The following is a 14,214-nucleotide window of genomic DNA, read 5'->3' on the forward strand; positions in this document are numbered from 1 at the left end:
GCATGCACTGGTTAATCCAACTAGAATGACACAAAACCATCTCAATAAGCAACATGAACATCCAGTTGCAAGACTTATCACAATGACACTTACAATTAACTTGTCTATGCAACATTAAAACGACCAAGTCAAAGTACACTAAGCAAAGTTATAGTTAGAAAAGACAACACCAATGGAATAAAGTATAATGCAACTGAATAAAAACTACCATCAACCAAACTCTAGCTAACAAAACTAGCATTGTATCTAACGAAACTAGCATCACCATTGTTACACGGATAAGAAAATCCACAACAATTTACATGGTTAGGAAGAACAAATCGTTACATGATGAAGACAATTCACAACAGATAAATTTTAGTTGAAACCATAAGAATCTACTAAATTTTGCACCCAATAGGTTTAGGTTTTTTTGGATTTAGTAAAGTCAAAATCACACACACACACATAAATCTTATAATGTTTTCAATTTCTACAGTAGAGAGAGAATGAAATGAATCTTACCTATAAACTGCAATGACCAATGCAAAAGCGTTGTGTGGAAAAGATTGATCAACGAAGAAGAATAACCTCAAATACAAATCGCAGCGACGATATATAACGGCAGCAACGACGATGAGGAAAAGCAAGGCCGAAACGAGGCGTAAGGATGGTGGTGGCTAGGGCGATGCGAATCGAAGTCAGGAGACCTCGAAGACAAAGCAAGACAACAGCGTACCAGCGAAGCGGTGAAAATCCAGCGAGATAGACCGATGATGCGACGAGAATCCGGCGAGATAGACCGGTGATGCGACGAGTATCCGGTGAGATAGACCGGTGATGCGATGAGAATCTGGCGAGGTGATGAGAATCCATTAACCACCGTATCTGTTTTTTCGAGTGAAGGGAGGCAACAAGAAGCGATTTAGAAACAATGAGGGTTTGTTTGGAATTTAAATCTCTCTAGCCCCTTTTGCTCTAAGACCATCATTAATTCCATTCTAAAAAATCCCTACTTATTCTCACTACCCCCTATCTTTAATGAAAAGACGAAACTACCCATCTAACAATTTGTAAATTAAAATTGCACCCAGTTGCACCCACATAGTGGGATTCAAACCCTGGGCGTGCGTGCATGCGCATAGAGCTCGCACCACTGAGCTACTGTGTTTTTCGTTAAACACTTACTGGTTTAATTATATTTAACCTAAATCAGCCAAAAACAACCTTCATTAAGGGTAATATTGTCTTTTTACCATTGAGGGGATTTTGAGAATAAGTTTTGATGAATGGGGGATATGAGATTTTAGTCCATTTGTTTGAGGGGTATTTTTGTCAAATGGTTTAATGAAAAATGTTAGAAATGAAAATTGTTTGGGCTTATGGTATTTTTGACCCAGAAACTTAAAATGATGGTATCCATGATAATTGCCCTTAAAAAAGTACTTTTTATTTTTATTTATTTAATATACCCAATCCATAAAACAATGATCTGATCCATAAAACAATGTATCGACACTGTCATTAATAGCCTCCACGACACAATCTTTCCATGCATTGGTTGCAAACTCGTAGATTGATACTCTCGGGTTAATTTTGGTGTTACTGTCGTCCATCGCTTGATAGTAACCATAACTTAACCCTAATATCTTGTATTCCTTAGCAGGTCTACCAATATTGTTAGTTTAGTCTTTGAACTTAGTCAATAAGAACCGGTCAAGTAGGAGTAGTGGCTAGTGGAGTTGTTGTTTGAGTTGTTGTTTCATGTTGTTAAAGACCTCCAAGAATGTAGGAGACAGTTGTTTCATGTATTTGGCTATTTAAGGCCCTCTATGAATAAGAGTAGAACAAGCTTTTTGTTCTCATCATTCAGTCTCGTTAACTTGATATAACAATTATCATATCCTAGTCCATACAAATTAAATATATTCCTCTTCGGCTCGATCCATTTAGTTTGTTGTCTCAACCATGGATTCGGGATTCCAGATCGCAACCACGTGAGGCAAAGCAGGACATAACAAAAACCTGTCGCAATAAAACAGGTTTCGATACAACTTAAGTTTCTTATGAGGACCCTCGTGAGTTTCTAGGTTTAGCTCACACACCTTTTTAATGAGTCATTGAGATGGATGCCTATTGAATAAATCTTGGAATTCTAGGTCCGTAAGATGAATTGAGGACGGATGCAAGCCAAGTGATTGTTGATGAATCTCTTGTCGTTGAAGAGTGTGTTCCATTGTTTGCAAACGGTTCTGAATCGAGCGAGAGATTTTTTGTTTACGATCGTAAAAGTGAAAGAGGAGTAAAGAAAAAAGGGTTTTTATGGTTTACGATTTGGTTTACCTATTTTGTTTTTTTTTCTAATTTTTGTAAATATATTAAGTTTTTATATTTTTTTGTTATTTAAGTTTTTAAAAAATTGAGGGTAAAACTGGATTTTAATTATTATAAAACCTATATGACCAAACCTATAAAACTAAAGTCTATATGGACATTTTTCACGAAAAAATGTCTTTTTTCCAATTCTCCCAAAAATATAATTAAAAAGGAAAACAAGTAATTTTTTAAAAAACCATTTATAGTCAAACTATTATATATTTTTCATTTATATTAAAATAAGTTATCACAACAATTTAGGTAACAACAGTGTTTTTACTCTGTTATAACGAAAATTTTTTATTGTCGTAATTTTAAAACTATTGTGATAAAATAATTAAAATATATTGAAAACGTTCAAGACTTATAAAGACTAGGTTATAAACCCGCGCTATGTGCGAGTATTCTTATATGAATTTGTCTTAAAAAAAATAAAGATTAATTATTTCCAAATTGTGCTATATTTAAGGATTAATTTTCCTATAGTATAAAATTTAATCAAAAAGAAAAACTATATATAAAGAAAACAAAAACTTTAGGATAAAATTCTCCATTTTTTCCATATGTCATGAACAAACAAGGATAATCTAAATTTGATTAACTAAAAGAATTGCATACCTAAAAATTTTGAGTAATAGTTTTTTCAAAATATAATGATTTGAGTAACAAGTTATTTGAAAAAAAAGTAATATTAATATTTTTTTATTATCCAAATCATTATATTTGTAATTTAATATTTTATATTTAAATATTTATTTTGACAATGCTAAAAAAACAGTTGGACTATTTAGTTAATAAAATATTGAGGACTTTTAAGAAAAAGACATAATCGATTTTCACTTAAATAATTTTAAATAACAAAAAAAAAAATACTGGCAAAAAAATAAAATAAATAAATAACAACTAATCCCGCGTGGCCTGCTTTCAAGACCTATCTGGACGTTATTGAAGAAGACAAGGAGAAATTCTAATTATTTTTTGTAGTTCAGATTCCCAGATCACAAAATGGTAGGGCGGACAAACTGGCGCATCGTGCTAGAGTGGATCCGCATCCAATTATCTTTGTGAACGATTTTTCTATTCTTGTTTTCTGCTGGACCAAAAAAAAAAAAAAAAAACTAATCCCGCGTAAAGCGCGGATCTACTACCTAGTTCGTTTCCTAAAGAGAATGGCAAAATGCGCTGTCATTTATATTCAGTTTTTTTTTACTACATTCTGAAATCTGAAATATGCGGTGTCATGATGGTCTCTCTCTCTCATTGCATACTTGCTCTTCTTGGCTATGGATTTTTGGATTTTATAAGCTTTGTGATTACAATTCAAGCGAAGAGATACTGGCCATAAAGTTTCTCCTGACCGATGATCCATGTGTTCGTTTTAACACCATGAATATTGTAAATAGTATGTAGTCGTTTTAAATTCATGGTTTAGCTCTTCTTTTGCAATCTGACTTAGATCCTTCTATAGAGGCTGACCGATAAATCAAAAAAAAAACATGTTTTTCCAATACAACAGTATCCACACAATTCCAGTGCAATGATCAAAATCTGGCCCAGTTATTGAGAAACAGAACGCAATGAAAATGACAAAACTTCTAAACAATTTACTTATCTTTCTCGAACAAAAAAAAAGAAACCATGGCCGACTTGCACAGGCAAAGAGCATATATATTCAACACAAAGGAAATCAAGAATACGTGTACTATACTGACAATTTCAAGCTTGATACCGTAAATGTGTGCCATAAACAAAAAGAAAAAAAAGGCAAATGATCCTAAGATCACGTCACATAACTCTCTACATACTACAACATGTGTATTCAGTTCTGTAAGGTTTAACGCGTCCATCTTACGAAGAAATACAATATGACAACAGTTGCGATCATACCGACGTATTTGATCCAAGTGTCAACACGATTACGCCTCTCGATTAGCCTCAACACAGAGTTGGAGAGCCCTACAGTGTTGAGAACATCCAAAGCCTTACGTTGTGCGCTCTGATAATTCGAAAAAAATACAATGTTAGAAACAAAAAAGTTTCCCCATTGACTTGTGCCAAATACAATGCAGAATATTATTAAGCTTGAGGAGGTTTAGAGTGAGTTAGTACCTTCAAACGATCCCGTTGTTCAGCGTATTTGGAGAGGATAGCAACTCCACTTGAATACGACTCTTCGAGCATTCTCTTTGAATTCTTGACAGAGTTAATTGCTTGAGCCTCCTCATCAAATATTTGCAAAATGTGAGCTCCTTCTTCACTCCTTCTACCTAACAAATCAGCTCTCTCTTTAGCTTCCAACATCTTCTTCTGATTCCTCCACATATATTTTTCCAGACTTTGGTTCAAATACTCAGCCTCTTCTCCTACTTGTTCACTCTTTCTGCAAAAGTAAATGGATTATGTTGGGGATGTGTGTGAAACTTGGATTCAAGAATGGATTCCTCACCTTCTCCAAAGATCACGCTGGGACTTAACAGGGATTGAGCGCCAGAGACCATCCATATTGGAGCAGAGAGATTGAATCTCAGTAATATCTCGTTTCACAGAGGAGGCCAGGTCGGTAGGATCAGAGTCGAGCCTTTCCAACCTATCGATACCGTCGCGAGCCCTCAGTAGAATTCTTTTAGCACTGCTATATACCTCAGACAACCCTCCCATTGTCCCAGACGCCATTATATCAGTAACCACCACAACAAAGAGACCAAATAAACCACAGATCTTCTCCTTTCTGGAACATATACAAAAAAAAAAGCAATTAGGTGATTTTCTGCAAATTTAAACCAGCTTTTGAAGAATTGCTTGTAAAATCAAAGTAATGCAACTTCTTGAAGATCAAGTAAAACTTAGGATCAAAAGCACCTTTCAATAAGATTTGTCTAAACTCTAAACCCACAAGATTGTGCAAAAGAAAGAAAACACTTAAAAATATCCAATTGAAAGTACAAAATCTAGAGAAATCACTCGACACCGAACCAGCAAATACGATCAAAACCCTAAAAAATTTCCCATAAGAAATGGTTCATCCACTAAAAAAAATTCATTAAATTCAATCAACGAATGAAGAAACTAACAAATCCAAGAGGTACGCAATGAGGTAAATCTAAGAAAAGCTAAAGAAACTCATCCGCGTACCAGTTCGATAGAGGCGAGAATTGCGACTACTGTTTCGATTGAGATGACAAAGTATATCTAAGCAGAGCGATTCGTGACTATGAAAAACCAGATCCAAGGAAAAAAAAATTATGGAAATTGTTGGAATAGATCACAGCACCTGGAGAGATTTATCTCTGGTGGTTTCGACGCGCAGAACATACAGACGATGAAACAGCAAAGGACTGGTTTACTTAAACCGAACCAAATTGGTCGCGTCTGTATAATTTATGTCGATCCTGGTTTAGTTAATTATGAAGTTAGTTGGATTGGACCCTTCGGAATATATGGCTGATCAAAGATCTGACTAGACAAACTGTCCATATCTTATTATATAAACCTTGGTTCTCAAACTTAGTAACTCATCAGATCGTGACACGTGTTAATTTTAACGATCAGTAATCAAAGTTAAAAATTCGCCAGATCATGACACATGTCAATTTTAATGATCAGAGATCAAAGTTAGTAACTCATCAGATCGTGACACAATTCAATTTTAAAAAGTTAGTAACTCACCAGAACGTGACACGTGTTAATTTTAACGATCAGAAATTAAAGTTAAATACTCACTAGATTATGACATGTGTCAATTTTAACAATTAGAGATCAAAGTTAGTAACTCATCAGATCATGACATATGTCAATTTTAGTAACTCACCAGATCGTGACACGTGTTAATTTTAACGATCAGTGATCAAAGTTAAAAACTCACCAGATCATGACACGTGTCAATTTTAACGATCAGAGATCAAAGTTAGTAACTCATCAGATCGTGACATATGTCAATTTTAAAAAGTTAGTAACTCACCAGATCGTGACACGTGTTAATTTTAACGATCAGAGATCAAAGTTAAATACTCACCAGATTATATAATAAGATAACATAGCACATTAAATTTTATGTCTTTGTTTGCACAAAAAACAAAAATTATGTCTCTATGGTTAGCCAATTTCGCACACTGAGAATACTGCAACAAGATTTGTGAAGGAACATGCGAAGAAAACAAAGATCATGGAAAACCGATTGGCATTCTTAGAAAAAAAGGTTGAACTAATCTTTTTATTATATTAAAAATCTTATTATATAAAGTTGGGTTTTCAAATTAGCCACATATCAAGTATACTGATGAAATGTTGACATGTGTCAAAAATTATTATTGTTCAAAACAGCTAATTAAAAAATAACATTAAATCTAAATAAAATTTACATGTTTATCTAAAAAAAATTCTAAATCAAAAAGGAAAATTAACAAAACTAATATATTTTTCATTGTAAGCTACTTATGTTATACATGTTTTCTCAATAAGATTTTGACATGTATAAACAAAAAAAGTAATTCACTAAGCATGTATATTATTAATAATAAATTATGCCAAAAGAATAAGTTGAAAATAATTAATAAATTATCTCCCTCTCTAGGATATCGTCGCCCTACTTTTGATTCGGATAAAAATAAGTTAAGAATTTATGATTCGAGAATATTTGAGACGAGGTCGTAACTTTAATTTATTTTGGTACAATTAGATACTTCTGAAGAGTAAATAGGTCGTTGATCCTTAATGTGATTATGATATATGTCATGTTTTGGATTGTATATAAAGTTTCTATTTTGTATATCTGAATTATCTAAGACCTATATACCATCATGATTATAATTTTCAAATTTTTATTTTTATTATATTATATGAAATTTCTTTCAATTTCTCAATTTTTATTGGGTTAGTCATAAAATCATTGTAATTGAGTAGATAATTTTCACCAGTTGTTCATCCAATATATTTGGAGTTAAAAAAACTTCATGGTTAAAGAAATTATGTCACAACACAATTTTAGTAATTATAAGAACTATAATTATGCCAAAATGAAAGTAAGCAACATAAAATTTGTTTAATTTGTTTAGAGTACATTTTATAGGTGGTGATAAAGAGCATACTTTAACAATAAAATAATTTTGGGTGTAAGAGCATATTGGTAAAACATAGAGTAAAATTGTATGTGTTTACTTATTAGATGTTGCTTTGATGAATTTGTTGCATGTAAAATATTTTGTGAATAAGTTATGAAAACGTTTTTGAAATTTGACAATAATAATATTTGTAATGACGAATATTTGGCAAAAGTTTTAGTGGGATATAATTTAGCTTTAATTATTATAATAATTATTATAATATATTAAAAATATAGAAATATAAATAACTGTATGAAGGTAAATACAAATATTCTCTAACTCAAATTATTTATATATTTACTTTAGAAAAAATTTCTTTATATATTTTTGAAAAATTATTTTAGATTTAGGATTTATTTTTTCAAATAATTTTTAAACTCGCACGATGTATGGGCCCTTATCTAGTAATAAATAATTTGGGGTTTAAATTTATTTTAAGATATAGTACGTTACTAGGTTATATAGATTTACTCTATTGAATAAATTAATTACTCCACCAAGATTTAGCTTCAATAAGATTTCTTAAAGTGTGTCTCTATTTTATACTAGTTCTTTTGTTTATACATATCATAACGTTCTCTTAGAATTAGAAGTGATATTAAAAAACCTTTATAGTTTTCACTTTTATCAAAATCCAGTTGTAAAGAAAGATATGAATGCCAATGGAGAATTTTGTTGTTAACAATTATCTATGTTGTTCGTCATGGAGCCTTGTAACAATACATGAAGTAGCAAAGAAAATGTAATTTAAGCTTCATTTTTTTGTAGAGGAATATCTTGAAATTTACCACAAAAATGTGGTTCTCCAAAGTTAAAGGTATTAAATCACAAAAGTGTAAGAAAAAAGTAGTTGTAGTTAAATGATTACGTTTCGCAATTTTGGTTTATAAAAGAAAGTTCTTTATAATGTATAAATATATATAAATATATGACATTTTTTATATAAATCATTGTATATGACATTGCCTTCAAAGTTCAAACTTTGAATTTGTAGACTGCATTTTTGATTAATGAGGTTTTCTTATTAATATTTTAAAATATAATCCTCTGACTAGTATTGTAAAAAGAATTGTACTACAATTTTATATCAATTTTCGGATTTAATAGCGATAAATAATGCTTCAAAAGTTATATCGTTAAAATGTTAGATCAAAAACTAGATTTTACAATTGATCAAATTTTCTATAGTGAAACTCAAACTCTTATATTCCCATGAATCTCAAACTCTTACATATAAATGATATTTTGTTTTGCAATTTTCCCATGCAATTACTAAGTTCCAATATATTTGACTGTCTTTTTTCTCTCTGCAAAGCTTTGGTAATAGAACCAAAAAAGGAAATAAAGTAATGTTGATGCCTTAGCATTAGCATAGAGACAAAACACAGCTGTTCATGTTTTAACTGCAAACATTTGGGATCTCATGAAGTTGGACTTACTAATATTGGTAAACGTGTATACATGTGCTTGTGTGAAAGTGAGGACACTCAATATCAGTGAATGTTCCATAAATTAGTTGATTAAGATTAAAAAAAAATATCTCACCATCTGAAATGGGCGATTTTGCGAGATAACCAAATAAAAAAAAGTGAAGAAGAATATAGCACATTAATGTGTGAAATTAAGAAAATGGCCAAGGCCCATTGTAAGATTACCAAAATAGGGTAGCGTGGTATGAACGTGCTATGTAGAAAGAAGTGCTGAGTATGACGTGTAGCAGCTACTGCTGTAGGTTTTATAGTAACATGACATGTAGTATTTTATGTAAAAAGAATATAATAATAACAAATAGTGTTGGTAGTTAGATACATATAGTACTATATAGAATCTGGATAAATATAATATTATACTATACTATTTAAGTATATTATTAGAAATCTAAATTAAAAAAAAAAAATAATAATGAAATAAAAATTATTTGTAAATACAAAATTTCAGTTTAAAAAGAACACATAAATGGAATAGTATAAAATAAAAAGAAAAATATGAAACAAGTCAGATAAAATCTAATATGTCAAGTTGAATATTTGTTTAATAAAAAACACTATATACCATAAAATATCATAAAAGTATACAATATAGAGAAACCAAACATTTGACTCAAACGCATATTGAATAAAAAAACGTTAGACCCTAAAAGATATAATATTATCAATCCCAACAACTAAATTAAACATTTTAAGAAAGCACATATAAATCGTTTACAACATTTCAGTTTAAATAGAACACATAAATGGAATAGTATAAAATGAAATGAAAAATATAAAACAAGTTTTTTGTTTAGAAATATATGATATGAAACGTAATTTGTCAAGTTGGATATATGTTTAATAAAAAAACACTATACCTTAAAGGATACAAAATAGAGAACCCAAACATTCGAGTCATACGCATATCGAATAAAAACGCTATATCCTAAAGGAATAATATTGTCAACCCCAACAAGCAAATTAAATGCTAAAAAACAATAACATATAAATCGTTTGCATACTTCTAAATATAATTTAAATTTTGTAATTATGCCATATAAATATAACTCAAAAGTTGTGAATGATATTTATAAAAAAAAATATAATGTTGTTGTGTTCTATATATTATAAATAATTTTATTATTTAGTTATATAGTGAGTTAAAATTGTTCGTTTAAAAAAAAGAAATAATTAGATAAACTAAAAAAAAGTTTGATTTTAGAGTGAGATTGTAAAATCCTAAAATGTGTAAATTTTTTTGCAAACTATAAATGGATAAATAGAAATATATAGAATAAGAAAATTAAAGGATAAAGAAAGAAAAAGAAAAGAGAAAATAAAATATGTGTACATATATAATAGAAATGAGGGTGCATGTGAATAGAGGGTGAGAGGGAGAATGTGTTAACCACTGTTAGTTATGTACAAGGGATAAAATTGTCATTATTATAGAAAATATAGAATATGAGAGGGTTATGGTTAGAATAATTAGCCAGTTAATTAAAGTTTTTTTTTGGGTTATATCTGCCAATTTCCCATAAATGATTCGGAAGAAAAACGAAAAAAAAAAAAACTAAGTTCACGTGATCAGATCTCAAAAAGTCATAGAACCAATACATATCCTACAAAGCAAACAAGCTTTACAACTTGTCTTTCTCTCTAGACTATCTCCCATTCTCTTTTAACTTAACACATCTCTCTACCCAAAAGTTTTCTCAAGAAACAAAGAATAATAATTCACAAATGAAGAGATTTCATCCATCAAGATCGATCTCAGTAGCTCTGTTTCTGGTTTTGTTAGCTTTCTTCAGTAGCAAGTTTCACACAGAGGGACTCAGAGATTTGAGAGATTTGCAGATAAGCAAGGAGGTGAAGGAGAAGTCTCTTGGAGGTAGCTTACGAAAAATCCCAAGGAGTCGATACAGCCCAATACAAAACAAGTAAGTGAAACGCAATCAAAATATTTCAATCTCTACACCAAATTGTTTTTGAGGTAATTTTTGACATCAAGATTGTGTATATATTGTACCAGGAGAGGTCCAAGTAGGAAACATCAGATCACATCAAGAGAACCATAGATTCTTCACTAATTCTTGTTTTTATTTTTTAACTTAGATCTTTTGGTTTTTTTCTTTTTTCTTTTTTTTTTGGTTGTAGAAATAGTATTGCCTACACTTGTTTGTGAATGCTTCAATGTAGAGTTTGATACTAATACTCTTCTAAAAATGTCTTAATTTGACACTGTTTTACTGAGTCCAGGCTCATTGTTTAGACCTCTAAGGAGTGTTTATTGGATTTTGTAGAATTGTAAAACATCTTCATGTTCATACAGAATTATTGTCTGAGAAATCTTCCAGAACTTGTTGGGAATTTTTATAAGCCTGCTTGTAACGATAGATCTAGTCCGGGAAGGGCTTCAACTATATATGCAAGCAAGGTTTTTGTTCTTGCTTTGTCCCATTTTCATTCGTTCTGATAAGTTCTAGGTGACACAAATATTGCAACAAAGTAATCCTAGGATTAATTCCAAATAAGTGAAGTTATAACAAAAGTAGCTATGAAACAAATAGACGAGCAGTTTAGCCAGAAACGGATCATTGGCTCGAAGATACTTGATCGATCTCTCCCTCTCCCTTAAACATTTAAGTATCCAAATATGTTCGCGGGTTTGCTAACTGGTAATTTAATTTCTCACTTTTGTTTTTTTCCTTATGTTCCAAGAAGAATTTGTTTGCGGATACTTTCTGTTGCTTCTGAGGATATTATACAATCTTTAATAGTTTCATTGCGTGGATACTCTGGACCAGAGTCTCTGGTGTTGCTGTTACTTTTTCTCAAACTCTCTATAAAGTTGAAAAGTGAGACAAACTTACAATCTTGGCAGACAAATTATAGCAATACTGGAAATGGAAGCAGAGTTTGGTAGTCATATCAACCATGAGGTATCTTTTAAAACAAGTAATGTGTGTGTAAGATTAGTAGAAACTGAGTAATTATGTTCGAATGTATATAAATTTAGTAGAAATATCACAAAATGATGCAAGAGAAGAGATATATAGGTAGGGTTTCAACAGAAACAATAACATGTCTAGGAGGGAAGTTATGGTCAATAACTTTAGTCACAGCCAGAAAAAAAAAGAAGGAGCAGCAGCTTGAGGTGGCAAGGCTGTGTGCCGCTTGATGGAGCCACAAGACTACGAAACAGACCCACAACAAATTAATTATCAAAACATTAACCATCGAGACCAGATTCAGAAATAAAGTAGTAGGGTTTAAAGAAATTTCTCGAGACTTACCACTTGCAGAGTAGGATTAGATAAGTGATGGGCTTCACATGGCACACCGCAAACAACATCAAGGATTTGAGTAGTCATCCAATGGTCTCCTTCATATTCAGGAGCAGGCAATCCAAAATCAGGTTGTGGAAAAACAGTTTCATCATCCTCTTACAGTCTTACTTAGTCTTGTAAAAGAAAAGGTCGTCCTATACAGCAACATACCATATGATCACTACGAATTTATGTAACCACATAATCAAACTCTTCAGCTTTGGAGATTGTGAGATATCACACTTATTGTGACATCCTCTGTGAGCAAGACGAATGGTTCAACGTCTCTGAAGGACCATGCAAACCTGAGGACAACTCTGTTCGTAAGGCCTAGTAGTTCACTGAACAATGATGTCTTGTGGTTGGTTCTTTTTGTTATTCCACTATATTAGTAAGTTCGGTTTGGTGGTTCCAAACCGAACCGGTTACCAGATTTCTATGCTTCCTCTTATACATTGGTTTTGTTTATCTCAAAACCGAAACCAAATCGAATTGGCCAAACTTTGTTTAGGTTTACGATTCTGTCAATTTCCCGCACATGCTAAACTTTTGCTCTTCATGGCTTTCTCGTGCCCTTCTTACAAAGAGTCCGTAGTTTAAAAGTCTTGGAGCCTCTTGTCTTATTGTTACTTTTCGGGTTAATGAAAATATCAAATTGCATTCTTTTGGAATTGGGGTCTCTATGCCGAATTTGAAGATTTTAGTTAATTGTTTACGCCTATATTGCTCATTATGCTCTCTTGTTTATATCGGAATATGCAAATTAAAATATACCATATTGTTAAAAAGTAACATGTCATGTCAGTAGTATTAGGGAACTCAGAAACGCCATTAGTCCAAACTCCAAACTAAATTTAATTAAGAAAAGAGAATAAAAAAGAAAAAGACAGAAAAAAGCTTAAAAGGATTCTAAAAAAATAAAAATAAAAAACTCAACGGTCAAAGAGAGACGGTTACCGCTCCGCATGATTATCATCAGCATCATCATCAATGACCACCGCTTCACCGTCGCCACCAATCTCCTCCATCGCCACAGCCGCCGCCGCCGCCGCAACCCAAAGATCCAACGGCGTACATTCCATCTTATGCTTAACTCTCCAATCCAACGCTTGACATCCACGCGAACAATAATTAACCTTCCCGCAAACAGAGCACCTCCTAAACTCATGAGCACGAGTCTCGGGCCTCCCGCAACCGTCATGCGAACACATCCTCAACCCTTCCGCTAAACCAACACGACCCGGACCAAACCACTCTTTCAAAAACCGGTTAACCGGATGAATCTCATGAACCGGAACAGCGCTCAGATCGGTCAACAACATCTCCTCGTCTCCCTCCTCGGATTTGAGAGAGATGTAAGAGCGTAGAGAACACGCGAACTCACGCGCATTGGCTTGAATCAAAAACCTACGACCTTCAGAGACGTTACGAGGGACGCCGTAACCGTCTTGGAGACAGTGACCGAGCTCACGAAGCGCATCGACGTAGCCTACGTAAGCGGAACGGGCGCAGAGAGCTACCCCGGCGCGTAGATTCTTATCGGTTTTTGAACCGCCGCTTCCGTTGAACTGAATCACCGCTAACGCGTAAAGCGCCGGCGCGTGAGATTGAATGGCCGCTTTAGCCATAAACGACGCGCCGCTCCCATGGTTTTGAAGACAGTAAAATCGGATCTGAAGAGAGAAAACACAAAATCAAAATTAGATTTCACTAAAAGAAAAATCGAAACGGAGAGTCACGAAAACGAACCATTCCGAGGGCGTAGCAAGCGTCGGCGTTTCCGGCATTAGCGCAGAGTTTGAGGAAAGCGTGAGCAGAATCGGACCATTTCTCCGCCGTAACGGCTAAGGTTTGAGTACCGGCTTTTGATAAAACCAGAGGATGTAACGCTAACCGATTCAATCTCTTGCATCTGTGTAACGACAAAAAAGAGACTGCGTCAAAAAAAAAAAAAAAAAAAAA

The 14,214-nt window shown here is 32.8% G+C and overlaps 3 protein-coding genes across 4 annotated transcripts in view; 1 reads left to right on the forward strand and 2 right to left on the reverse strand.

Moving 5' to 3' along the window:
* Positions 4,003 to 5,731, reverse strand: LOC104725212 (membrin-12-like). 2 transcript variants are annotated; one of them, XM_010443834.2, is made up of 4 exons: positions 5,627 to 5,731; positions 4,802 to 5,083; positions 4,465 to 4,735; positions 4,003 to 4,351 (listed from the first exon to the last, which is right to left on the reverse strand). In XM_010443834.2, exons 1-4 carry the CDS (start codon positions 5,665 to 5,667, stop codon positions 4,190 to 4,192), a joined length of 756 nt encoding a protein of 251 aa, XP_010442136.1. In that variant the 5' UTR covers positions 5,668 to 5,731; the 3' UTR covers positions 4,003 to 4,189. The 2 variants fall into 2 exon arrangements, with proteins under 2 accessions (XP_010442136.1, XP_010442144.1); XM_010443842.2 differs by having other exon boundaries at positions 5,488 to 5,690.
* LOC104725224 lies at positions 10,534 to 11,293 on the forward strand. The gene is made up of 2 exons (XM_019231978.1): positions 10,534 to 10,863; positions 10,956 to 11,293. The coding sequence occupies exons 1-2, from the start codon at positions 10,667 to 10,669 to the stop codon at positions 10,999 to 11,001; spliced, it is 243 nt and encodes an 80-aa protein (XP_019087523.1). The 5' UTR covers positions 10,534 to 10,666; the 3' UTR covers positions 11,002 to 11,293.
* The window catches only part of LOC104725231 (F-box protein At5g50450-like), a 1,900-nt gene continuing 693 nt past the window's right edge, over positions 13,008 to 14,214 (reverse strand). Inside the window, exons 2-3 of the mRNA XM_010443859.2 lie at positions 14,002 to 14,164; positions 13,008 to 13,925 (exon numbers count right to left, since the gene is read on the reverse strand). Coding sequence (XP_010442161.1) covers positions 13,206 to 13,925; positions 14,002 to 14,164 — 883 coding nt within the window. The 3' untranslated portion in view covers positions 13,008 to 13,205. The remainder of the gene's footprint in view (positions 13,926 to 14,001; positions 14,165 to 14,214) is intronic.

Source organism: Camelina sativa, chromosome 2 (assembly GCF_000633955.1).
Source record: "Camelina sativa cultivar DH55 chromosome 2, Cs, whole genome shotgun sequence".
Lineage (NCBI taxonomy): Eukaryota > Viridiplantae > Streptophyta > Magnoliopsida > Brassicales > Brassicaceae > Camelina > Camelina sativa.